Source organism: Pectinophora gossypiella, chromosome 15 (genome assembly GCF_024362695.1).
Source record: "Pectinophora gossypiella chromosome 15, ilPecGoss1.1, whole genome shotgun sequence".
In the NCBI taxonomy this organism is placed as follows: domain Eukaryota; kingdom Metazoa; phylum Arthropoda; class Insecta; order Lepidoptera; family Gelechiidae; genus Pectinophora; species Pectinophora gossypiella.
In genome coordinates, this window is record NC_065418.1 from 10,831,017 (window position 1) to 10,857,930 (window position 26,914).

Here is a 26,914-nt window from a genome sequence, read left to right on the forward strand (position 1 = left end):
ATTGGAGGAACTTGCAATAAGGCCGCCTGTTGTCCTTGTTTCTGTATCTTGGTGTCCATTGTGCTCAATAAAATATTTTATCAATCTATCTGATATTTAACATTTGCGTTAAAGGTAAGTACGCAATATTGCTTTTTTTAGATGAATTGCTTCTATGTGGCCTGTTTAACCCAGCTGTACGGTCACGAGTACTAATATGTATACACTTTGAAACCATGTCACATTAACTTTTTTGACAAATTAAACCTTAAGTCTCATTAAATGTCAAATATTATAGTGCGACAGGGTTCTAAAGTGGGTACATGATATTGCTCATGACTGTACCTCTCTCTACCCCTAATTTTGATATCGTCGTGAGTTGTTCATTGTTACTGATTCATAAATAGAAGTCGAAAATACGTCGAAAAGTAAAATGAGATTGATTGTTGATCATCTTAGACTGGCTTCTATTTTTAGATTAGCAGTTTATAATTTATCTTGGACCCAGACAAATACCCTATTGTTTGATAGGCCACGTGGACGAGTTGTGGGGCCTGGCGGCGCACCCTTCCCTGCCCCAGTTCGTGACGGCCGGCTGGGACCGCCTGCTGCAGCTGTGGGATGGCCTCAGCCACTCCACCGTCTGGAGCAAGGACATAGAGGTAAGCAACGAAATAACCTATACAACCATTCATATAAAGTACCGCAGATATCATCATCTTCCTAGCATTATCCCGTTTTTTCACAGGGTCCGCTTATTTAACCTGACGATTTGACAGTTTTCCTCACGATGTTTTCCTTCACCACTGAGCACGTAAAGTACCGCAGGTAAAGGGCGTCAAATTTGATGCTCTTAGCTATATATTCATCAGCAGCGGTATACGAATTCAGTAAAATTATCAAAAATTACGTAAGTATGTATGGACGGCGTCTTAACATCAATTGCACGTTATGATTCGTAACGCGGTCGGGTTATACATTATACATGTTGTCGTCGCCTAATCGGTTACTACGGAATGTCCGCATGTATTGCTATTTTCGTCCCACATTTTGAGTGCTCATGTTCAATTTGCGGTCATCATCATTTCCCTAGCGTTATCCCGTTTTCACAGGATCCGCTTACCCCCAAGCAGATTTAATCGGCCCAATTTAACGATCATTCATTATCTATCATATTTCATTACATATATTTTTAGATCATATTTTTGCGACGGAAAATTCCACTTGATATTAACTTAGAATCATGGTCTGAATCATCCCCATCCGTTACGATGTCACTAACACTCTGTATCTTCGTAGGTTTCTTTTGTAACTATGTAATTTTGTGTGTTTTTTTTCTCTCTTGTTGTCATTGTATTGTTGGTATGCGTGTGGCGTCCTGGGGGTTAAAATGGCCACATCGAAGCAATTCATCTAAGAAAGCAATGTTGCTATTTGACATTTTGTTGACATTATATGCGAAAATGTCAAATTGCAACATTGCTTTCTTAGATGAATTGCTTCAATTTGGCCATTTTTAAACCCCCCCCCCCCCTCTCCCTGTAATGATTGTCATTAGTATAGACGACCCCTGTTATGATTGTCATTTGTATGTATGGACGTATGGTTGCAGGAGCGGGCCCAGTGCTGCGCGTGGTCGGCGGACGGCGCCGTGATTGCGGTGGGCTGCCTCAGCGGCAAGTGGATGGTGTTCGACCCGCACTCCAGGGAACTGCTCGCGCAGCACCATGACGGGTGCGTATTCAATCGAGGTTTTTCTTGCAGCTTCTTTTCCCCGGCTATACAGGTTGTGAGAAGCTGCAGTAGTTTTAGGCGGGTGAAACGTTCGTTATGTAAAAATTGACGATTCAAAGTGTAACTATGTTACCTACTGAATAATGATATTTTTAAATTTGAATCGTCAAATAGGTGTCATCTTTACGATAAGTTTAAATCTAAATGCAACTGTAGACTTGTCGGTCTAAAGTAATATTGGTACTCAATATTATAGATTAATTACTATCAGAGAAGTCAAAATTGGCTGCAAGTTGTCTTCTGAGGCTTTTTTTTAAAAAACGTACCATAAAACTTTCTAACAACATTCTTAGGTCGGAGCCGATCCAGACAATCCAGTACGCGCCGAACAACAAGCTGGTGGCGCTGGGCTCTCGAGACAACTTCATCTACATCTACCAGGCCGACGACAACTGCGCGCGGTACTCGCGCCTCGGGAAGTGCTTGGTGAGTTACCAGATCTTCACTTCTCATTCCTTGGTTGGTGGCTGTCTATCGGTTTCCCATACATACTCCTGAAGGAGCCTCCTCGACACGGCAGCCACGCATTGTCCATTTATACAAGTGTAGGAAACTGACTAGAACGGAACGTAAGATTGACAGAAAGTAAGAATAATATACTAATACTATAGAAGCATAATGAACAGGGATTTGGTTGTTTATGGCATAAATTTAGAATGGTTAATGAATGGAACGGAAGGAAGTGTCGGTGTCAAGGTGCATTTGTAAAAATAAATAATAAAAGAAGTGAAGAACAATTATATAAGTATCCCTTTTAATTATAAATCATCTGTATTCATGTGTTATGTCTGATTGTTGAAATTTTAGTTCTGTGCAATAAAGTATATTTGATTTGATATCACACATAAGCTCACGACTACATACCATTGGGGTAGACAGAGGTACATCCATCGCAAGATGAACTAAGTACCCACACCTGTTTTAATGAGTTTTATACGTACATGTGATAAGTAATAGTAATTAAGTACAAGTCAGTAATATAGGAGTTACCAATTTAAAGGTAACACACCTACGGAGGTAATCAAACGGCTAGCAATGGCGGCTTTTCATAGAATCGAGCATACTTGGTTTTGTTATACCACGACATATAAACAAATTATTTTTCTATATTACCTAAAGAATGCTTTTAAACTCTCCTTTAGTTTATACGTTAGCTTTGATTATCAATATTCATCATATAGAACTTAATAATTAATTAATAACAACATACATCATTTGCTACTTCACACATTTATTATACGACGTATCTGTTTACATACTTACACGTCTATTTCCCACCGGGGTAAAGCAGAGACTATGGAATTTCATTTGCTTCGATCTTGACATACTTACATATCGATTTAAAAACATTATACCCACATTAGACCCCATAAAACGTAGCATGATTAGAATGACCGCAAGACAGACATACATACAAGTACGTACTTGTAGCCAAACAAGTACGTATGGATGTTAGTGACACCGTAACGAATACTGAGGGGGATGATTAAAATTAAAAATCAAAATTATGGTCTGAATCATCCCCCTCAGTATTCGTTACGATGTCACTACCACCCTGTATAGGTATTGGGCACATCGCCTAGCGTGAAAGAGACAAGACATGTGTATATCTCTCTCGCACTCTTGACATGTCACACTAATCATAAAAACGTTTTATTTATTTGAGAATTTACTTTATGAAAATAACGTGTGTTTTTCTAACAATATTCATCATTTCACGCATTTCTAGTGCACGGAGAGAAAACGTAGAAGGGTAACAACATTACATACCATGCTGCATGATAAATAAATATCTTCCTATATTAGAACGCCCTTTTTACTAAAAAAAATGTATCCACTTTAAAGATTGTGAAAAACGCATCCCAAGAGCTTTAGCCATGTTCATTTGTTTTAGTCATATCTTTATCGTTTTAAAGACAGATTAAGAGCTTCTTGTTTTGCAAATGAAAAAATATCTTGCTCAGTGCATCTTAGGCGATTCTCACACTGCCCCGCATGATGCAGCGTAGCGCGTGGACGCGTGTTCTTCCGTTGCTTGTAAGTATCTCCGTTTGTATAGAAAACACGCACGGTCTAACACACAGAAAATGCATCCACGCGCGTTCATGCGGATGCGGTTTCTGTGTGTTAGACCGTGCGTGTTTTCTATACAAACGGAGATACTTACAAGCAACGGAAGAACAGGGCAGTGTGAGAATCGCCTTAGCGTAGATATACCCATGCCTTAAACCAGTGGTCCCCGTTACCGTGTGTCACTCAAAGCACAGCCGAAACGCTCCGTACAAAAAAATATTATTTCCCTGTGCGGCGTTATCCCCTTAAGTGCGAGCGAGACAAGTCTAACCGCCCGCGCTTCCTTACTCTTACGGCTTATGGCTATAATGAGACTTTCCAGGCTACGTCCACCAAAAACAATATAGATGCCGTTATACAGCTTCAACGAGATAATTGCCTATTTTCTCATTACTCGGGTACATAATTATTCCAAAATACAATGTAATGGCAGAAGCATATATAAAAATAATTGTTGCTTGATATTTGAATCACATTATGTATAGAATTATGTTGCTACCTATATTGCTTCTCTTTATTTTGATCAGAATCAGGTGTAATAAAAAGGGTCATCATTTATACCAAAAAACAAAGATGAAAGATTCGTGTCTGTTATCCATGACGTTAGAAGGTTAAACGAAGGATCTCAGCGCCATCTATATTGTTTTTGGGAAACATAACCTGGAAAGTCTCTTGACCCAGCGGTAGGGGGTTAAATGTAGCTCGGCACAAAGCGCGAAAAAACTCAAAAGAAGTTTTTTTAAATTTGCGTTTGACTACCAAAGACAAGAATGTTTCGCACTCGTACCTCTTAAAATGGGAACCACTGCCTTAAACTCTTCAAAGGAATCCTTTTAAGCTTCTATATTGTAGAACTCCCTTATATCCTAGTGCCTTGTAGATAGAATAGCCGCTCCTTGTTTCATGCTTTTATACAAATAATAAATATAATATAAATATGTATATTTTGCAGGGCCATTCAAGCTACATTACACATTTGGACTGGTCAGAAGATAGCCAATACATCAGGAGCAATTCTGGGGATTACGAGTTATTGTATTGTAAGTATTTTTTTTAATCTAGCAAACTATTGGTACACGTTACAGTAGGTGGTAAAGTTTAGTGTACTTACCTAATTAAGATTAACTTTTATAACCCAAAAATGTCTATGTTCAGTTTGAATCGTATTTTTATGTAAGTATAAGTAAATATCTCTTTTGTCAAACGGCTTATCCGCCTAAAACTAATTGTAAGTATAGCCGAGGGAAAGTAGCAGTTTTCCTATCCAAACATTACCTACCCTTTAGAATCACCATTCAAACAAAATAAAAAAAGAGTATTTTTACAGAATTTAATCTGTAGTAAAAAACCTGTGGTAGAAGTTTCTGCTCTTCCAAGTATATAAAATAGAGATCGAGTTACTAAAACGTTATTTTACAAATTTACAAAAAAATATAGTAAAATTATAAATATAATCATCATCGTGTTTATGTGTGTGAAAACCATAACGTTTGCTGATCTCTGTCTCGTCACAGGGAACGCGACAACATGTCGTCAGGTGCCGAACGCGACGTCGATGCGCGACGTCAGCTGGGCCACCAACACCTGCCCCATCACCTTCCAGACTATCGGCGTGTGGCCCGAGAACGCTGACGGCACGGACATCAACTCTTGTACTAGGTACGTGTGCTGATCCTTATACACTAGCTATAAACCTCGATTTAAATCAATGTCTAGAAGGAACCCGTCTGTTATGTGTGGAATCTACCTCGTGTGTTCATAAGTTTCGAGACGAGATATAAAAACTTATTTTATGACTAAAGAGTGCTGGCAGGTAATTTTATACTTTTTAAATATTGAATTTGGAATGTTGGGAATATCTAAGCAGTTTTCTTTTTATATTTTTCATTCATTATAAAAATGGCGCGAACGAATGGTTTGCGGAACTTATGAACACGCGAGGTATTTGTTTTTCTTTGTTGTTTCTAGAATAAAGTAAGTAAGTATAGGTAGCTAGTTAGATATATGTTGAGAGTGGAGTGTGTAAGGTCTGCGCAATAAACTGTATTTGAATCCCTGCTTATTTTGCCGTCATCCTAACGTCGCAGTTTTGTTTTTCAGATCCCATGACGGAAGGCTGGCAGCTACGGGTGACGATTTCGGCAAAGTCAAACTATACGCTTATCCTGTAACCCAACCGAAGGTAAGTCCCGATTTAACTATTTTGGATTTGGATACTTCTAAAAACACTAGGTACAGTTTCTTGGGCAATAGTGTTCCAAATCCTTAGTGCAGTCAGTGTACTAACATAAGTAACCATTTACCCTAATAGTGGCCCCGATTCTTTTAAGAGGGATGATTCAGACCATGATTCTCGAGTTAATTCAAGTGGATTTTCCGTCGCAAAATTCATGTTCTTTTTAGTTTTTTTAAATTATTTTCAAGTTTATACTTTGACGATGGAAAATTCCACTTGATATTAACTCATCCCTCTCAATATTCGTTACGATGTCACTTATTCCCCGTACAAGTACACACAGGCAGCCATAAAAGTAGGTATGGGTGTTAGTGACACCGTAACGTATACTGAGGGGGATGATTGTGACCAATGCTTATTTCCCGTTGGGAATACCACTTACTCTTACTACGACACACCACCAGTCTACGTCATGTAAAAAAAATATATAATAATGACGTCACCATCTGCTGTTTGCAGTCCCTCTGTCACCAGTACGGCGGTCACTCGTCCCACGTGACGTGTGTGCGGTTCCTGCCCGACGACTCGCGGCTCGTAACCACCGGCGGGCTCGACACCGCCGTCATGCAGTGGGTCGTCGACTAAATGGTACTATGTAGCGGTGGTTGTGGTGTGTGTGAGATTTATTGTACAGGTTTGGTGTCTAGTATATTTTTTATCTGTTTAACATTATGTGTAATAATCAAATAGTTGGTATAAGATACAGACAAACCACAGCCCGATGTTCGGGTGACAAATCAAATCAATGTTCAATCAAATGTTCTTTATAAACATAAAAATAAGTACAATACAAAAGGCCGCGATTTTCCCCTGTGAAAGTCCCATCCATTGCTTTCCAGGACACTTCAGAATGTCAAGTTATTGTCTATTGATTGGATCTTGAATAACAAAATGAGAATTAAGTTGTAAAGATTGATAAATTCAGAAAGAAGGTCCAAAGGATTTTGATGATACAAACATAACTTGGGAAATGAATACCGTTGTCTTAGCGAAAATGACCAATATGGCCGAATGTAATTTCCTAATTTTAATTATTTATCATATTGAAAAAGTACCTTTGTCATTGATGTATATGTTCATCATCATCAGCCCATTAACGTCCCCACTGCTGGGGCACGGGCCTTCCCTATGGATGGATAGGGAGATCGGGCCTTAAACCATCACGCGGGCCCAGTGCGGATTGATGGTTATTAACGACTGCTAATGCAGCCCGGACCAACGGCTTAACGTGCCTTCCGAAGCACGGAGGAGCTCGAGATGAAAACTTTTTTTTGTGGTCACCCATCCTATGACCGGCCTTTGCGAAAGTTGCTTAACTTCAACAATCGCAGACCGAGCGCGTTTACCGCTGCGCCACCGAGCTCCTCAATATGTTACTATAGATCTTTATTGTCAGACAAAAAATCTCACACACTTATTCAACTCCGTCGTAATAATTAATGTCAAATTGTTTTAAGCAGAATCAATTTTATAAGTTATTTTTAGTTGTAAATCTGTAAAACTTGGAATTGTATAAAGTACAATATTACTAATAACATCTCTTACAAAGTATGTTTTATAAAAACACTGATTGCATTTTTGAAATCGTTGATTTATATTGCAACTGTTTAATCATAATTTTTTAATCTCCACAATTTCGACATTAAGTTTTTAAAAACAACTAGTACGTATTCTTGTTAACCTTGTGGAGATTTTCAAAATAACTTTTTTTAACTCAACAGTATTCTTCCTTACCATTCTTCAAGACCAAATCGTAGTAAACCTAGTTTTTTGGAAATTCTTGAATTAAGTACGTCGTACCAAGTTTAAAGCACGTTTATTTGTGAATTACGGCCTAATTGAAGCCTATTTTATGTATTTAATACAATATTGTGATGTCCATAACATTCCTGGCTATTTAGGGGTTCTTTACGGAGAAAAAATATTTTCCAACACTGAACCAAATTTTAGCAGATATGCACTTATGCTATTTTATTTTAGAATTTATTATCATGTACACTAGAAAGAAAGGGTAGATAGAGTATGCACGGTTGTGAAAGCAGGACGGCGTGATTTGAAGCGATTTTACACTTATATTTAAATATAAAGATATTCCGTCGATTATTGCTCGTAATTCTTTCAAAACTTATGACGGTTTGTGTGAATGTAGGGTAGATATCGGAAGGGACATTACAGTACAAAAATGCTGTTATAATTATGCATTTATGTAGTGCCTAAAGGGTATAATTTAAAAAGAAATAAAGAAATTATCGATTGAAAGTAATATGAAGGTCGGTTGAACGATTATAAGTTTTGGAAGTTCGTAACTTGTGCAAAACTGGCACTGCAATTTAATAGAATTTTATACACATGCAAACACTGCGAATCATTAAATTATGTGATTGATTGAGCTTTTCTAAGCTAACTTAGAATTTTAAGCATGATGATAATATTTTGTGGCACGTTTTTAATATTGTATTTTAAATTAATTAATTTAAGCTGAAGATCAATTACAAATTAGGATTAAATGTTTTCGATTGGATTCTTATTATGTTTAAATTTTAGCGTGGTTTAGGAAAATTGTTAAAGGTTAGAAATCAGGGGTAGGTTTAAAATCTAAGAAATAAACTTTATAGTGTAGATAGGAGATAAGAGATATTAGCAATTTTCTTAAACTACGTTATAGATTATAAGTTCTTTCGTTTTAATCATTTACTATTGAATACAGTAACTTTTAACTGAGCTGGGAAAGATAATATCTGAATTCTGGAAATATCCGGAAAAGTTATTTATTAACCGACTGCCAAAGGAGGAGGGGTGATGTTTTTTCGAGTGTATGTATGTTTCTTTTTATAAGCTTTTAGTGCTTATTGAAATACAACACTATTTTACCTACCCGTATCAAATAGTAAATGATTGAAACACAATCCACCTTATTGCAAAACGAAAACTAAAAATAATTCCAGGTTTAAACAGTCTGCGCCACGAAAGAAATCCACGGGTTTTAATGGACAAACATAAAACATCACGCTTGTATAAGTAGAAGGGGTACGCAGAGGTGTATAGCGTATATACCCACTTCTCGCCAGCTATGTTTTAAATCCCATGTAATTTAATGGAACTAATTGACAAGTCAATTATTAGTTGATAATTATATGCAGAATCTGTGACTTTTTTTGTGGCGCGGACTACATTTTATACCTGGTTTTATCTTTAGTCTTCCTTTTGTAGTAAGGCGGCTTTAAAGTTAGTTTTTAAGTCACTTTTACATTCAGACATTCCTTAGATTCGCGTTTTACTTTGTAACCTAGTCACAGTTCATTTCATTGCGTTTCTAATTCTCGTCTAGTTCTAACACTTATTGTATTGTAAATATGAAGGAGCGGTCAGTCTTTATGAATGTGCCTCTTAATTAAAATCGTTTATTGAATTTGTTGTTTCTTTTTACTATTTCCACAGATAGTTTTAGTGTGGGATTAATGATTAATTTATTGATATTGGGAATTATTGTAGAACTTGTTTTCGAATTCATGTTTTGATCATAAATGATTATCACGTGCACAGCGGTGAAGGAAAACATCGTGAGGAAACCCACATTCCCGGGAAACACATTTTCGGAGGTATGTGACCGAACCTGTATTGGGCTGGTTTTCCCTTCGCGGGTTGGAAGGTCAGACAGACAGACGCTTCTGTAAAAAACGTACCTGTCTAGTGGACCCGGATAGTCTACTTGCCAGAAGTGGATCCCGCTTTTATGCCAGGGAGCGGGGTCACCAGGTCGCAGACAACCTATCTCCGTTGGAGACCACTCATGACTCAACCTATCACCCGAGGAACGGGGGGGCGGGGGGTGTCATGACTCCCATGATCCGCACATGCTGCTTACCCCGGTGGAAAATGAGTATGTAGTAGTGTTAGTATACGCGTGATCGAGGACGAAGAGACAATAATAACGTAACATAGCATCACGCCCGTATTCCTAAAGGGATAGGCAGAGGTGTTTAATATCCTCGCCAGTTATGTTTAAGTCCCATGTAATAAGGAGCAAGCCATTGCCAAACATACGCATCACGCCTGTATCACCCAAGGGGTAGGCAGAGATGTATAGGGTACACACCCATTTCGCTACCTAAAATTCATCCTATAATCCCAATTTTAGACGAATTTTCGTTAAAAATAAATCATATTGAAAACCTTTTTTACACAACAGTACGTTACTAAATTACTAGAAAATAAATCAGTCTGTAAATTGATACTAAAAGTAAAATAATTTATTAAAATAACAGTAAACATAATAATTATCAAATAAACTAATTTAAAAATTATATAATAAACATAAATTATTACTCAAAATTAACGAAACTCGGGAAACCCTGAAATGTTACGTATTTTGAACTTTATTTCATTGGAATACAGACTGTTTGACCAACGATTATAGTTTTAGAGTTGGTAAGGATTTTGTTATTGCACTCTTAAAAGTATATTTTGTGTCCCTACGGTTCTATATGTTTCAGTACTCAACGCGCGCTACACTACAGAGTTTCTAGAGTCTAAAAAAACTTAAAAACAACAAATCCCTGACGAAATAACCTTAACGATAGTGACGAAACCAAAAATCTATTTTCACTTCTGCGATAACCAAAACTTATATTTGGAACATATTTACAGGTTGCATGGGATGACGTCATCATTTCAGCTTTTTCATTGCCATAAAGATTGTTTCTTACTCAATTCGTTTGACGTAAATACACGTTTAGTTTTATGAGCAAATTTGAAAACAAATTAATTTCCAATTTGGCAGTGAAAAGGCTCATTTATTGCAACGTGACGGCAATACTTACGTATATTCGAGTTATAAGGTTGCTCAGGTACTGAACAAAGTAGCTATAACTATTCTATTGAAGTACTCTTAAGGATACGTATTTATCCGTATGGAGCATTACGACAACTTTCCAAGAAAGGCCAATAAATAAATAAAGGCTACCTGCCAAAAAATGCCAATGGCGGTGGATTGATCATGTCGTTAGAACACCTGTGGAACACCCGTCCCGACGAGCTCTGACCTGGTGTGCGCGTGGGAAACGCAAAAGGGGGCGACCCAGATACCTGGCGACGACGCTTGGTTGGCCGAGAGTTGAAAACTCTCGGCATGTCATTGGAGCAAGCTACAGAAGCTGCTTAAGGTCGCGATGAGTGGAAGTCTGTTACCCATGATAAAAGAATTAGAAGAAGACCTGCCAAAAAGGCCACCTTCTCAAAAGGTCCATTCTCTAAGACCATTTCCGTCAGTGTTTGAAAACCCATGACGTAATTCTTTCGGCGGCCGTTCGGTACGGTTTTGGAAAGTTGTCCTAATGATCTGAAAGGGGAAGTATTCGCTATTGTAAAATCGTTGACTGCACTATGTGCATAAGTCTTTGGTATATCTTCTAACCACAAAGGAAGCAAGGTCCTTATAAAACAGCCTTAAAATTGCTTGGCTCGTAGCTCCAATGCTAGTGCAAATACAAGCTTTGCCAAACACGCAAACTGCAATGCAAACTTAGACCTCATTTACAGCGCTGAAGCGTAGTTGAGCATGTTTTTGAATACATCCTTCAACACCTGGCGTCTCCATAAATGGACCATTTACCAGCTTGTTATTTTATCAGAGCCTTCTGTATCCTTGCAGGAGATGATCAAATGCCCAGAAGACTACCTTCTAAACAATCCAAGTGGTAAATAAAAATTTCATCACCTCAATAGAATCCTGACCAGTTCATTACCGCGACTTTCTTCGATTCCCATATTCACAAAAAAATATATCCGGAAGCCGCACCCTGATGACGTCATCGCAAGGAGGGGGAGCATCGGACAGGTCTACTGAAACATGGCAGATGGTCCAACGATTTAATTCAACTACTACAACTATATCAACTGTTCGACACTGTTGGCGGACATTTCGAGTAATCTCCACGCCGCCTTCGTGTTGAGCTCCTGTGGGTCCCGGCACAGCACCCACACGTAGTTCACCCTCATGACCTTGTCCGGGGAGCCCTCGATCACGTTGTTCTTCGAGTCTCTCACGCACATTATCTGCTGTGATTGGAATGTGATGACTAGCACCGGGCCCTGGTCCATCATCTTACCCATGACTAGTTCTATCTGTTCTATATCCAAGATCTTCGAGTCCAGGTGGTACCCTAACTGTTTGCACTGTTTTATAGGCGTGGCAAGAATATTGAACACTCCCTCGTAGCACCAGTCTTTCAAAATGTCTAGGTCTCCTCTGACCATGGCTTCTAGAATATTCGGTATGATGTCGTTGGCGCAGTCTTCGAGGAACTTTTGCGAGGTGAAGGAGGGGTCGATTTTGCAGATTTCCGTGAGGGTCTTGGAGAGCTCAGTCTTCTCGAACAGGTTCCCGAACAGGCTGCTCATCTTGTCGGTCACGAAGCGGGACGCGCGCACCACCGGGTTGTCAGATTCCTCGTATTTGATCTTCCAGTCTAATACCTGTTGGACGGAATGGAATTTAGAAGAATTAATTAGGAAATTTACGAGTTCGTCAGAAACAAGGCTACTAGTAGAAAATTGCAGAAAACGCTAAACTCTACAAAATAATGAGGCGTCGAAGTAACTGTGTTGTATTGTAACTGCCGTTAAAAACTACCACGCTAAGCGCCCCCCTGGGGACAGGTTGGGTCATGTGTGGCCACTGCAATTTTATCTAATTCTCTACAGAGACGGTTGACGGTTGTCTACGACCAGGGGACCCCCCTGACGTAAAAGCTGGATCCACTCATGTTTCCCACCAGCGTAAGCAGATACTATGGAATTCCATCCACACTTCTCTTGCTTCCTCCATATTCATCAATCATTTGCATATTTTTTTGTGCATTGGACAGCTTGCATTATTTGTCATTGTCCTTTCGCCAGATAACATGTGGAGGAGGTTACCTTGTTGATATACTGATTGTTGTTCTTGAAGTCCTCCCACTGCTGGTAGAACTTGGAGTCCCGGTGCAGCTCCACGCCTGTGGTGTGCGTGTCTGGCTCAAACGTACGCTCGTCCGCTGCTACCTACAATACATAACATCCATTTTATTTTATTCATGATAGGCAAGCTGAAGTGGCAGTGGGAAGGACACAAAGCGAGGAGAACCGATGGCCAATGGGGCGGAAAGGTTTTGGAATGGCGACCACGTGTCGGACGACGCTCAGTGGGTAGGCCCGCTACAAGGTGGACCGACGATCTGGTGAAGGTCGCGGGAAGCCGCTGGATGTGGGCAGCGCAGGACCGATCGTCGTGGAGATCCTTGGGGGAGGCCTATGCCCAGCAGTGGGCGTCGTACGGCTGATGATGAGGCAAGCATTTGACCACAATCTAACCTGATGGTAAGTGATGACGTGGTCGAGGGGGGACATGCTTACAGAAAGTGCCTGTTCACTCTTGCCTTGAAGAGGCCCAGACTCCTTACAGAGGACCTTATAGTGACAACCACGTAAGCGACTTTATGAAAAATGACACTCGGATGTTAACAAAACCTCGGAATAAAAAAGCTAAATAGCTAATAGCTTTCAATTCAAGATTGAAATTTAATGAGAAATCGAGGTTTTGTTAAAGAAATCAGAAGTTTACATATGAGAACAAGTGCCATCTAGTGACGGCGTATCGTATCATTATGAACAGCAAGCCGTTGGTCCCGGTTAGGTTATGACTTACTGATGTAAGTACGTAGTCGTTACATGAGTCATGTCAGGGGCCTTTGGCGGCTGAGTAATAACCCTGACACCACAAGATAGAAGAAGAAAATGAAAACTTTGACAGTTAGTACAAACGCTCGCCACGGGCGCTTCATTTGCGCGCGTTGTAACTTTTGTAGTATGGCGAGGGACCCTTTGTTTTACGCAGTATATGACGTGATGGCTGATTACATCCTAAGGAGAACTTTATACTTTTTCCGAAGGGAGTTAGGGGGTGGCCTGTGCCCAACAATGGGACATATATTGGCACATATGTTGGGACATATGTTGTGTTTACCCATTACCTCAACTCGTTTCCGTAATGAGATGGGCGACGTGTATACACGTCCTTCGAGTCCTTTCGGTGATATCTCGTTCTTCACTATGTCAGTCGCCTGAAAATTAACAACATTTATTTTATAAAACGCGAAAAGATATCAAAGGGTACACTTGGACGGGACTTGAAACCGCAGTTCTTGTTAAGTCGGGACGAGTGCATTAACCATTACACCACTGGGTCCGCATCTTGTCCATGCGAATTATTCGATCTTTATCATTATGTTGACACTGGCGCCATCTATCAAATATAATGAGTACTAATATTTCTTGAATCAGAATCAAAATATCTTTTCCGATAAGTCAGCATTTACCAACTTTTAAAAATAAATGGAATAAAAATGTTACAGAACCGACATCTCTGTCAACCTATGAGGTCACAAGAAGCGAGGGAAAGGTAACCTGGATGCAAATGAGACATCTGACGAGAAACGTTACAATACAATACAGACTTAGAAAGAGGAAACAAAAAATACTAACTTGCGATATAGTTCTGAATGCAGAAGTCTGTCCAAGCTTGTGGCCCGTGTCTGCGATACTCTCCGCCGCGCCCTTGGCCGTCTTCGAGATATCTTCCGACAGCTTACCTGGAATAATGGAAAAATAACTAGTCACCAACCACTTTTTTGCTGGAGTAACGGCAAAAACGTGTCCTTGAGTACGGCGAAGTGACTGTATACTTTCAACATTATATATATGGCTACGAGCTAACCTTAACAGTTATCTTAAGAATTTGTATTTAAGTGCAGCAAGCAATTCATCTAAAAAAGCAATATTGCAAATTGACATTTGCGCATATAAAAGTAAGTGCGAAATGCAAACAAATGTCAAATAGCAATATTGCTTTTTAGATGAATTGTGTTGATGTGTCCTTTTTAACCCCCTAGTAGGCTCTGCACGGTAACGGCGCCGAGCGCGTCGAGAATAATATCGATGCCTTCGACCAATAGCCGTTTGACGTCTATGTAGATAGCATTCATATTGTTTATTGGTTGAAGCGCTCAACATGATTCGTGTCGCGCGCGACGTGGTTGTCATGCAGACCCAGCTGGTCTTTTTCAGTCTCCTGGGCTTCTTACAAGGAGCCCTATATGACACAGGACAGGAGGATGTGTCTGTATGGATGAAGATTACATACAGTCACAATCCTCTGCAGCGAGAGAACGACGAGACAAAAGGAGTATTCTTCTGCAGATAGATACAACATCTCACCAGCTTTCTTAGCTATGTCAGTCTTGCTGGCCTCCTCCAAAACATGTTCCACCTTGCCCTTGATACCCTCTATTGTCTCCTTCAGCACCTCTGAGCCCTTCGACGCTTCTGACTCCACTGCATGGAACTTTTTCCGCGCTGCCTGAAACATGCAAGAAATATGAGCCATTACAAAAGCGAGAAGCTGAAGCTCGATACAAAAGAGACGAGCTCAAGGCGCGTCCACCTGCTGCCATAAATTATAATTATTTAGGAGTGCTGACGTGCATTGAATGCGGTCGTACATTTAATGCTAAGATCGGATATGTCAGTCACTTGAGAGCACATGAACGACGCTCTCATTAGTTGTCGAGTCGCTGTGGCCGAATACGGTCAGGAAGGATTATTATGAGCCATTAGTTAGTACCTCTTCAGGCACAAACTTTTTTTTTTTTTTTTTTTTTTTTTCATTTTTGTGCCCAAACATGCGATCGGTCGACTGACCATAAGCAGTTTTGATGGTTTGGTTTTATTAACATGCAGGACAGGCCCCCTCATTAGAAGGCTGCCTTCATTAAGGTGCTACTGTATGTTATCCCATATGTGCATCCTTTTGAGGCGTCTCATATAGTGGTTGTCACTTAAACTCCGGGCCAGTTTGTTTTGGTGATGAGTAATTCGATCTTTGTATAGCCTTGTAGTTGTGGCAATTTCTTGCTTAACTGTCCTCATTCCAAGGTACTCGTGAAGTTCGTCCATGCGAGTGAACCAAGGTGCTTGCGCTATTGATTTGAGCACTCCGTTTTGGAAGCGTTGTAGTATTTCCATATTTGATGTTTTTGCAGCACCCCACAACTGAATGCCATAAGTCCATACTGGTTTCAGTACCGCTTTGTACACCAGTATTTTATTTTCGACGGAGAGCCGTGATCTTCTGCCCAGGAGCCACTTCAATGTCCTAAATCGGTGGTTACATTCATCACGTTTCTTTTGGATATGTGTTTTCCAAGTTTGCTTCCGGTCTAGATGAAAGCCGAGATATTTTACTGTTGTATTGTGTGGCATGGTCTCTTGGCCAAGTTTCACGGGTGGGCAGTCTTCCTTCCTCAAGGTAAAAGTTATGTGGTTGGACTTTGTTGCGCTAGCCTTGATACGCCAGGCTTTCATCCAGGTGTGGACCTTGTCTAGATGTATCTGCAGATTACTTGAAGCAGTCGCAGCGTTAATGTCCGATGACAGGATAGCAGTATCATCCGCGAATGTAGCCGTCATCACACTGTCTGACTCAGGTACGTCAGCCGTGAATACGAGGTACAACAATGGTCCGAGCACTGATCCCTGGGGGACTCCAGCCTTGATGTCATAGAAGTCTGAAACTGCGTCGTTGATTTTAACATAGAAAATGCGGCTCTCTAGGTAGGATTCTAAGAGAAGGTACATATTATGTGGTAGCGTTTTTTTTGAGCTTGTACTTTAGGCCATCGTGCCAGACCTTGTCAAAGGCCTGTTGCACGTCGAGGAACACTCCTGAACAGTATTTCTTGTGTTCGAGGGATTTTCTAACGTGCTCACACACTCTATGCACCTGCTCAATAGTTGAGTGATGCCTCCGAAACCCGAATTGATGTTCTGGAATGAGCGACCCTTCCATGAGACATTCATTCAGTCGTGTTGCCAAGATTCTCTCAAACACCTTCGACAGAACCGGAAGAAGACTTATGGGTCGATATGAGGACGTCAGATGTGGCGGCTTTCCAGGTTTTGGAATCATTGTTATCTGCGAGACTTTCCAAATACTTGGATAATACGCAGACCTTAATATGGCGTTAAACAGAGAAACGATCAAGACCAGCGCCTTTCTTGGTAAGTTTCTTAGCACTTCCGCTGTTATTAGGTCAAACCCGGGGGCTTTTTTGAGTTCAAGGTCATGTATTGTCCGACGGAGCTCTGCAGGCGTACAGCATCGTACAGGAGGACTAAGCTGGAGATCGCTTTTTAGAAATGATGTCACCTCTCGATCCGTATCTCTATCACCAAGATCTTCGTTGGTCGTAAAAACACCACTTAAAAACAATCCAAACGCTTCCGCCCTTTCTTGGTCTGTTTTTGCCCACGTGCCATTTACATTTCTGAGTGGATGCTGAGCTGATTGAGGTTTTTCACGACATTTTACGGTTTTCCATAGCGAATATTCGTTTTTGGTGGGAGCAGCGGGTGTTAGGTTTTGCAAATGTACTTCCAGCGTTTCATTCTCGGTATCAATCAAAAGTTTTTTAAGCTCTGCCGCAGCTCTATTAAAGTCCTTTTTATCAGCTGGGTGTCGACTGCAATGCCAAACCCTCCGTAAGCGCCGTTTTTCCAAGATTTTCTCCCTGACGACATTTGGTATGTATTGATTGAACGGTGCCTTTGATGTTACTCGGGGTATTGGAGTACACAGCCATGCAGCTTCCTGAATGTTCTTTGTTATGTACTCGGCAGCACTATCGATGTCTTCTTTCGTTTTCATACTTAGTCTGAGATCTAGGTTTTCATTTAGGTGTTGGTAGAACGCACCCCAGTCTGTGTGCTTATTGTATAAGTAAGCAGGAATTGTTCGATGTATCAAGGTAGAACTCAAGGTTGCGATTTGTGGTACATGGTCTGATGAAGAATCCAGGCAGCTTTCAATGGCGAGAAAGTGAGATTGAACCCCTTTGTAGACGAAGAAGTCTAACAGATCCGGGATTTTGGTTGAGTCTGTTGGATAATGAGTGGCTTGTCCGGTCGACAGAATGTCGAATTGTTGTTGGCGTATGCTCTTGTATAACTGACGTCCCCTGGTGTTTGTAAGACGCGAGCCCCACATAGTGTGTTTAGCATTCCAGTCACCTCCTGCTATTACTCTATTGCCGAGTGTTTGAAAGAAACTATTAAAATCGTCTTCAATTGTTTCAGGATTTCTTTTCTGTTTTGGAGAACAATACACAGATGATATTGCAATAGGACTCTGTTTATCGTATATCAATATAGATGTGGCTTGTATTTTAGGAGTTCGGTACTCTGGTAGTGTATGGTGTTTCACATTTTGTTTGATGATTACTGCTGTGCCTGCATGTGCTGTGTTATCTGGATGATAAGTGGCATAGGTGTTATAACCATCGAGACGGAATGATACCTTAGCCGTAAGATGTGCCTCGGTAACCAGTAAGACATCTATATTGTGCATTTTTATAAAAGCCTCCACTTCATGTTTCTTCCCAAGAAGGCCGTTAATGTTCCATGTAGCTATTTTAACTGCCATTTTAGTGGACCAATTTATTGACAATTGTTGTCAGGAGACCCATGAGGGTTCCCATTTGGTCAATGAGACGATCTAACTTTTCAGATTGTTTGGCTAAGATTAGTTCTAGGTTAGTTCCTGCTGTAATTTGAGCATATGTGATTTCAGGGTTTGCTGACGTCATACTTTTTTCATGTTGTATTTCTTTGTGGGGTAGGTCAGTTTTGGTGAAAGCATTCATCTCTTGCGTTTTGTTTTGTGATGTTACAGTACTCTGTGTAATTCTTGAATGGAATTTCCTCTTCTGTATTTCTTGGAATACTTTGCAGCCTTTGTAATTTGCAGCATGATCGCCTAGACATAGTGCACATTTAGCCGGCTGTTTTCTATCTTTTTTTGGGCAGTCGATTGTATTATGGTTTTCTGCGCACTTCACACATCTGTAGGGGCGCATACAGTAGTTTTTGGTGTGACCATATTGTTGGCAGCGTTTACACTGGGGAATTGTTTTCTTACGCTTGGGGTCTTCAATCGATACAGAAGTATGATATATGTATCTCAGATTTTTTACTATCTCATTGTTAGGCCCGGGAGCAAGGTTGACAAACCAGGTTGAGAGAGGTGTCTTTTCGGAACCATGTCTAGCGTTTATTATTTCGCCAATTACAGTGTTTCCCGTATTTTCAATGGCCTCCTTTATAGCATCAGTTGGTGTAGAGTGGTGTAAGTTTTTAATTACAATCCTGTAGGGTCTGTCACTTTTAGGAATGAATGTATGGCCTATTAGTTGTTTTTCACGAACCACTTCCATAAGCTTTTTGTAGGCACTGGTATTAACAGTTGTAACACGTAATTGATTTTTCGTTACAATCTTGAATGAGTATTGGGATTGATCTAAGACATTTTCGATGACCTCCTTGAGTTTGGAGATGTTCTTTATTCCATACAATACTATAGGTGGTGGTTTGTAAATTTTCGGAGCAATCGTTTCTGATTTTTCTGATATTTCATCTACGTTTAGTTGTGAAAAACGATTTTGAGTATTAAAACGATCAGTTGGCGGCGGTGTGGGGCTTGAGCGCATCCTTTTCCTTTGTCTGAGCACTGGTATTGTCTGCCAGTCATTTTCACCATCATCTATTTGATTATGCGGGTCTAGGTTTATTTTTCTATATGTTGGCAGTGGGAATTTATTCTTAGGTGTTAAATTTCCACTAGTGGCTTTTTCTTTGTCGGAATCCTGGCCAGCCACTTCCGACATTTTTTTTTTTTTTTTTGTACGTTTTGGGAGTTTAATAGTTTCCTATAATGGCAACACTGATACAGATGTCAGTTGTCATTATGACAGATGAAAGTAAAAGAGATAGTCGAAAGATTGGAAGATAAAATAAAATGAATGAGGGTAGATTTTGATTTTGACGCCGTTAGATTGTCACTCGCGGTATTCAATGCACTATTTTTGTTATTATTTGGGTGTTTCACGCGCGAATAACAATGTCACAGATTCCACAGTTTATGAATTGCACTTTAGTAATGTTTTGCAGTCACTTTATCACTGTTTAGACACAAAACTGAATAAAACTTCCAGAGCAGGTTTGCCTCTGTTAACACTTGACAGCTGACGCTGTCGCACAAACTTAACCTAATTTTAGTTAACTCTTAAACTAGTGCCGTCCCTCACTTCCAATAAGTGCAAGAAAGAGATAGAGCTAGTTTTAGTCCTGTCAAAATTTGGTTATGGTTGCCTGAATAGCCACCATTATATTGTTTAGTTTGTTATACTTTTGTGATATTCATGTGATATGCTATAAATAATAAAAAAAGGACATACTCCATTAGTTAACTGCTACAGAAATCCTATTTTCCAGCATCTGGCAACATTGTGAGGTTTTTCACCCTTCCATACATGGTGTCTAAATATGCCACATTTCAATCTATAAAGCACTATAGAAATTTGACATTTGCACATACAATGTTTTATTTATTTAGAACCCTGACGTTGGCAGAAACATCGTTTCTGAACGATGCTGCCATAAAAAATGAAAAAAGTTTAAGTTATTGATTTTTTAGATAAATTGCTTCAATTATATGGTCTTTTTATCCCCCTCATGTCTTTTATTATTATAAAGCTAATTTATATACTATACCTGCAGCGCTTCAGAGTTTTCCAATTTCTGCGCTTCTTCTCTGAACTTCTTTATGCTTTCCTTCATCTCTTTATTCTTCGCAATATCTTCTTTGATATTCTCCACGATGGAGGAGAAGAAGCCTTTCCGTGCTGAGTAACTCCGGCATTCTGGGACTCTGTACTGTGTAATAAAAAAATAAATAATAATATGATGTATAAAAGATTTGGATAATACCTAATTAGATTATCGTTACAAACATTATACTAAATATTATCCAAATTAGTAATAATGATTAATGAATGCTTCAACAGTTTTGACTATAGGTATTGAGAAAAATATGTCTCTATAAATTAAACAAAGACTTACAAGAGAACTTTAACTTACAAGAACTAAGAAATTCATAAAAGTTAGTGTCTTTTCTAAAAAATTGCTTTTGGATTCAACATACATAAACTCATACCTATTTTGTCCACCAGTACTTATTGCATTTGTATCAATCAAGCTGTTTGGATTTGTAACTTAAAAAAAATGATGATGATAAAAAAATAACCCATGTTACTATGGTAAATTTATAAATTTCATCAAACTCTAGGGCAAATACAGTAATGAGTAAGCCATATATTACATCATAGATAAGGCTCCCACATAGAATGAACCTTGAAAGTACTGTTTTGTGAATTAAATAAGACAGTTATTGCTTTCTAATTTCTGAAACACAAATATCCGGCTTGCTTATTTGAGTTTTAATAGCATTATGTAGAGTATATCGGTCAGTATAGGAATATCGCATTAGTCTAGTTACATACGTGATCATATTTTGCTGAGAGGACAGTCGGTTTGAGGGAAACTGGCAAGTTAGACGGAATTGCACATTTCCACCGCGCGGGACTGTATAGCAACTGTCGACAGGCATGCTGAAATGGTAAAATTCCCGTCAAAATCCACGGTTCACAAGGGCATTCCACACAACCTAACCTCAATTTCAAGTTACCATTTTCTGTGAAACAATGAGTTAATTACACGGATAACGGTTTGCTAACTAATTTTAGTTTATTAACCTATTGTAATTTTAATTAGAAATTGGAAAAACTCCAATTTTTACGACAACATCGACGAAAACTCATTCATAATCCGTGCGATCTTCTGTCAAAAAGAATGAGTTTGATGTCATTGATCCGTTCAACAGAGTTTTATTTTGACATTGACATTATATTAACCAATAGAAATGCTTGGTTGTTGTCGTACTTGATTTAAACCAATTAACATCTAGTTATTATTTCTTTTTGTTTTTATCCGATTTCAAAAAGAAGGAGGTTGTACGATCAAGCTCTGGGGATTTAGATATTCTCAAAGAAGATTTTGTAAATCTGACCTACAAGTTCGTATTTCACAATAATAACTTTGTTCTACAGCTTGGCTTTATTTTGACTTTATTCGGGTATCCTATCGCACTTTATATTTCCCAAACAAAGGCAACTGAAATGGTGCTATATTGTACAATCCTATTGGAAGGCGCTGGTAGCCCCGCACTTGCGTCTGGCGCGCGGTGGCGTCTCGTCCAATAAAAAGGGGGTTCGCTTTCAAGAGAAAAGGATATCAATGGGGCTAAAAAGGCCACATTGAAGCAATTCATCTAAAAAGTAATATTACTCAAACGTCTTTAACGTTACACCGCATCGCAACATAACATCGTCTGAGACTAAGGTCAAACGTGGATATAATCTAATCAAAATAATACAAATATATAGCAATCTTTTTAAAAAAAATTTGAATGTCTTTTTTTTTATTTTACATCTTTCTTCTTGTAAATGAGAACGAACTGACATCGTCCATAGACTTTTCAAGTTTTAAAAGTTTATGTACTTCCTGTCTGTGGCAATTTTGATTTTTGGATTTTCAGAAGTTTTCAGCTTGTTTCGTGGAAAAACAAAATTATAAATTTTCGTTACTGCTCTGCTATAAAAGGACTAGAAATGCTATATTTTCTTAGCCTAAATTCGCATTTTATTAAATATGTGATTTTCGTTGTCTCAAGTTTAAAAAAATTCTCGTTTCCGGTGTGAAGGCAGGCAGAAACATAAGAAAGTGTACATTTTCATTTATTTTCTGTCGTCATTTTTAGCCACGGAAACGTGTTGCGTTTGATGAAATTAATTTTATTTTATGTTCGTTCGTAGTCGATCGTAAAACGTGTTCTAATTAGTGTGCTCTGCTACATAGGATAGGAGGATTCACTGGTTCGTCATAGACAGTGGAAGGTAGGTACCTACATACGTAATATTGGATATCTTCAATCCATATTTACATAGTACGTATAGGACGTATTCTAGATCCGTGGTGACCACGTTTTGTCCAGCTGGTGCGTACGTTGAAGTAGTTAAAATTTGTTGAAGTGTTGTTGAGTTGTTGCTGTAGTGGTAGTGCGTAGATTTGGAGGTTATGTTGGTGAATTTGTCTGATATTGTGTTATCCCGGCGCTGGCAGGTGGTGCCGGCGTGTCGCCTGCATTGTCCCTGGTGGCTTCAGTGAAGCGAGGATCAACATTCGTCGCGACCGGAGTCTCTCGTCCATTGGGGCGTTACCGTTTTATATGACTTTAGCAAGATATACAGGTAAGCATCTTATTAGATTTTTGCCACATCTTCGAAAAAATCTTTAACAAAAAACCAACTTCCAACCTCTTCTGAAAATCATCCTTTGCCACGCTTGTTTACTTATGACTTCTCTATCATTCTGATGACACCGAACTTTACCACATCATCATTTTAATACCTTAACTTTAAATTTTACAAGTCATGATTATTATAATTGTTTTACTATGGCACAAGATTTGCAACATGATTTTCTATAATATATAATGTAGGGTAGAATTTCATGATAAACAGGTAAAATTAAATTATTTGACAAGAAATTGGAACTTCAGAAGACAGAATAGAATGTGCATTAAAATTAAAAATGAATCAAGTTGTTATCTACATGTTTCACACATAAATAAAGCATCATTACATAAGTAAATAAAATGTTAAAATAACACAATAGTCGTCCTATCACATTTCATTATCGGTCTATTCTTATCAACACTAATTAAATTTCAGAATAATTATGGTCAGAAGTAATTAAGTTTAGAAATTATTGCATGAAATTAAAGTAGAAATTGCTTTGGAAATGTGAATTTGATATTTTAGGTGTTTTCTGATTGGTAATCAATCTTTAGGTTAGGTTGTTAGAAAAGTACTGCTTTATTTTAGATTTTTTAGGTAGCTTAAACATTATAATATATGTATATAGTACCTATATTATTGTTATGAACATGTTGTTGCCAGATATCAAGAACTCTATGCCTCCTAAGGCTTAGATTTTAAGACACGATTTTTGAAACCTTAGGGTTTACATTTTAAAAGGGCATTCGGACTTAAGACTTTAAACTTATTAGCTGTTGCCTCCAATAACTTCTTCCACCCAATTTGGATTAATTTTCAGACCACTAATGCTTGCTTAAATTACAAAAAGCTTTAAGCAAATTTCCAACATTCCAATCCTAATGGAATAATATTCTTTTTTCTATCCCAGCAGTTAAGGCTAACATAATCAGTCAGATTTTGTTTTACACATAAAATATAGTTTGATAAGATCAAAATGGTCCGAGTTTGTCCGTGAATAATCAAGGCAGCTTGGTTTTTTTTTGTGCCTAATGTAATAAAGCACACACTCACACGCTCGTTGTGATAAGACTTATTCATTTACTGCCAATCCAGCACAGGAGACCATACATATATTTCAAAATAAAATAATACTTCGTAATCTCCATGGTGTTATCATGTTTTGATATTCTAGAATTGTCCGGTTTTACCTAAAAACCAAACTGACCACTATCGAACCAAAATTACCCTACATAGTTGCGAAATTCGAGTTTTTGTCGTCAAATCGTATTGTACTTACCATGTTTGTAGGATATAAAACCACTGGAATAAATTGCCTATCCCAAAAATGTAGATTGGCGATTGTGATGCAAATGTGTACAGTCCTTGTGACTAACCAATTTAAATTTAGAAGTTCTGTGATACACAAATGTCAATAAAATTAGAGAACAGTCATTGTATGTTGTTTCTCAAGTCTGCCTTATGCATGAGAGTTTTAGAATAATACATAAACAGTACCTTATGCAGCTGTGCAATAATAAATACCAGCTGTTTTTCGTTTCTGTTAATTTCTTAGGATAACAGTAGAAATTATGATAAAAGTGTACTTATTTTCAATGTGGATTTTCCATTTGTAACATTGATTTTTGAGGTCTTTCTTTTAATGTTAATGCTGATTGTATAATACCTTTCGTACCTACGAAATTCTTTTTTTTGTTGTCTCGAGAGATAGTTAAAATAGAGGAATTAACCTTAATTTATTAGGTAAGACAAATCTATTTATAAAATACCTAAATGATTTGCTTTTTTCATTTTTTCTCGCGAAACAGGATTTAAGATGCTTTTTTCAAATGGCATATTATGTTAGATGTCTACCTAAATGCAATAATGTTTTTTATTGTCTACTTATATTCGTGGTGGGTGGTGGTTACTCCACCGACAAGAGCGCAGCTCTTAAATAGAGAGAGAGACTTATATTCGTACTATTAGCGACGCGACGAGTGCTTGCACGTTTCGCCTCTTCACGGTATTGACAATCGGAAAATGTAATGTCCTTCCCTAAATAAAAGGCTTTTTTAAAATATCGGAAATTGTAATAAGATCTGAAGAAAATTAGGGGTCACACTGAAGTATATTTTGGGTTCAATTCCTGTTCGTATATTCATATCGTTTCCGAGTATTGTAGTTAGTACGTATTATTGGCGGTTTCTGAGAAATTATTATCATAATTATTATGTTAATTTTTCTTTTGTGTATCTGATGAATGATTTATCAGTTGATCCACCATGGCGTTTAATATCTGGTATAATTATGTCCTCCTTATCCTACTCAGAATAGGATTTAAATAGCAATCTACTTAAACATAAACGCTATATTCATACAATATACGTCGTTATCTTTGTAGTAGATACACGTTTCGAAGAAAAATAGAGCTTCGTAACACCGTGCCCTGAGAAAACAGTGGCATTTTCGCTTGCGCTTTTTCACTCTGCCCACCTTGTTAGGGCTTATTAGGTGAGTATATGTGGGATTGCTTATGTATAATGTAAATATAGATATTCGTAGGAAATTAATTAATATTGACACAAATTCTGTAATCAAATAGTCTGGCGGCGTTTCCAATATTACGATCAGAAACCTAATTTACTGTCTTGTCATATTCTACGTGACTGTTTATTCTTCTTATTAAGTTCGTTATTCGCATACTTCCATGTTCGTTATACGCATCCACCCCCTTTGTGAGATAGAGAGGTATTTTGATGTTTTCTCTCCTACAAATACAATTTGTGTGTCTTTGCAATTGAATTATCGATTATGTTTGGAGAATCTCGAATGGAATAGACTTTTTTGAAACCACCTAATGTGTCAAAAGATATAATTTCTATAGAAGATATTTTTTGTGTCGATCGTCTCTAAATCAAATTTCAAACCTTACTTAATGATTATTTTTTCCGGTTTGTCTACCTTTTTTTACGAGTTGAAGTCTCACCCCTTTGTATAACTTTCAGCCAGGCTTCATTAGCGATTACGTGTTCTACTTCTCCATGAAAAGAAGGAAGCCTCATCCTTCTCGTAAATTATCTCCATCTACCTAAGTATAAATACCCTTATAATATCCGTTGAAAAGAATCAGTGGCTCTTATTTACCTTTACCTATAGTACATAATGGCCTTTACCTGTTATTTAGACAAGCAGCCGTGTATTCAACGACATGTGACGGGAACTGCACAGTGCGTGTTGCCTTCCCCTCTCTGTAGGGTTGCCAAGCGGCATTTCAGGCTTTTCAGGCATTTGCCAAAAACGGCCTTATTGTAAGTATTTTTCGGTGTATTATGAATCGCGCCACAATATATGGACTGATTCCAGTACATACCATCTAATGTTATTTTAAGTTGCACCTGTCACCTATCGACAGGCATAAAATTTATGGAACACACGTCAATTTTAAGACAGAAATTTAAAAAACCCTCCCAAAATTGTATAATGGCCAATAACTACACAGTTAAGTTGACAGCTCATGTCAAACGGGTTTCATATCAGCGAGATGCCTATATAATTCGCCCGGGTTATT

At 38.5% G+C, this 26,914-nt stretch overlaps 3 protein-coding genes across 9 annotated transcripts in view; 2 read left to right on the plus strand and 1 right to left on the minus strand.

The window, feature by feature from the left end:
* Window positions 1–9,491, plus strand: part of LOC126373293 (echinoderm microtubule-associated protein-like 2) — a 71,056-nt gene extending 61,565 nt beyond the window's left edge. For all 4 annotated transcript variants that reach the window (XM_050019383.1, XM_050019386.1, XM_050019385.1 and 1 more), the window contains 7 exons: window positions 511–641; window positions 1,592–1,713; window positions 2,067–2,199; window positions 4,799–4,886; window positions 5,361–5,505; window positions 5,947–6,028; window positions 6,542–9,491. In XM_050019383.1, the coding sequence (XP_049875340.1) occupies window positions 511–641; window positions 1,592–1,713; window positions 2,067–2,199; window positions 4,799–4,886; window positions 5,361–5,505; window positions 5,947–6,028; window positions 6,542–6,667 (827 nt within the window). In that variant the 3' untranslated portion in view covers window positions 6,668–9,491. The remainder of the gene's footprint in view (window positions 1–510; window positions 642–1,591; window positions 1,714–2,066; window positions 2,200–4,798; window positions 4,887–5,360; window positions 5,506–5,946; window positions 6,029–6,541) is intronic.
* A 2,445-nt stretch (window positions 9,492–11,936) lies between these two features.
* Window positions 11,937–21,854, minus strand: LOC126373326 (mitochondrial import inner membrane translocase subunit TIM44). The gene is made up of 8 exons (XM_050019449.1): window positions 21,696–21,854; window positions 21,511–21,618; window positions 20,723–20,884; window positions 15,335–15,476; window positions 14,603–14,709; window positions 14,092–14,181; window positions 13,001–13,123; window positions 11,937–12,556 (listed from the first exon to the last, which is right to left on the minus strand). The coding sequence occupies exons 1-8, from the start codon at window positions 21,696–21,698 to the stop codon at window positions 11,969–11,971; spliced, it is 1,323 nt and encodes a 440-aa protein (XP_049875406.1). The 5' UTR covers window positions 21,699–21,854; the 3' UTR covers window positions 11,937–11,968.
* Window positions 21,855–22,748: 894 nt separating this feature from the next.
* The window catches only part of LOC126373323 (eukaryotic translation initiation factor 5), a 36,428-nt gene continuing 32,262 nt past the window's right edge, over window positions 22,749–26,914 (plus strand). For 2 of the 4 annotated variants that reach the window (XM_050019443.1, XM_050019445.1), the window contains exons 1-2: window positions 22,749–22,962; window positions 23,189–23,316. The gene's annotated coding sequence lies outside the window, so the exon portion shown is untranslated. The other 2 variants (XM_050019446.1, XM_050019444.1) reach the window with 2 other exon arrangements.

Excerpts from the sequence above, each read along its gene's own strand:
- LOC126373326 (XM_050019449.1), bottom strand. Across the intron at positions 20,885-21,510 it reads TCTCAGCAAAATATGATCAC|TACAGAGTCCCAGAATGCCG; the intron begins GTATGTAACTAG and ends TTTATTACACAG. Across the intron at positions 14,182-14,602 it reads CATTCAGAACTATATCGCAA|GCGACTGACATAGTGAAGAA; the intron begins GTTAGTATTTTT and ends GTTAATTTTCAG.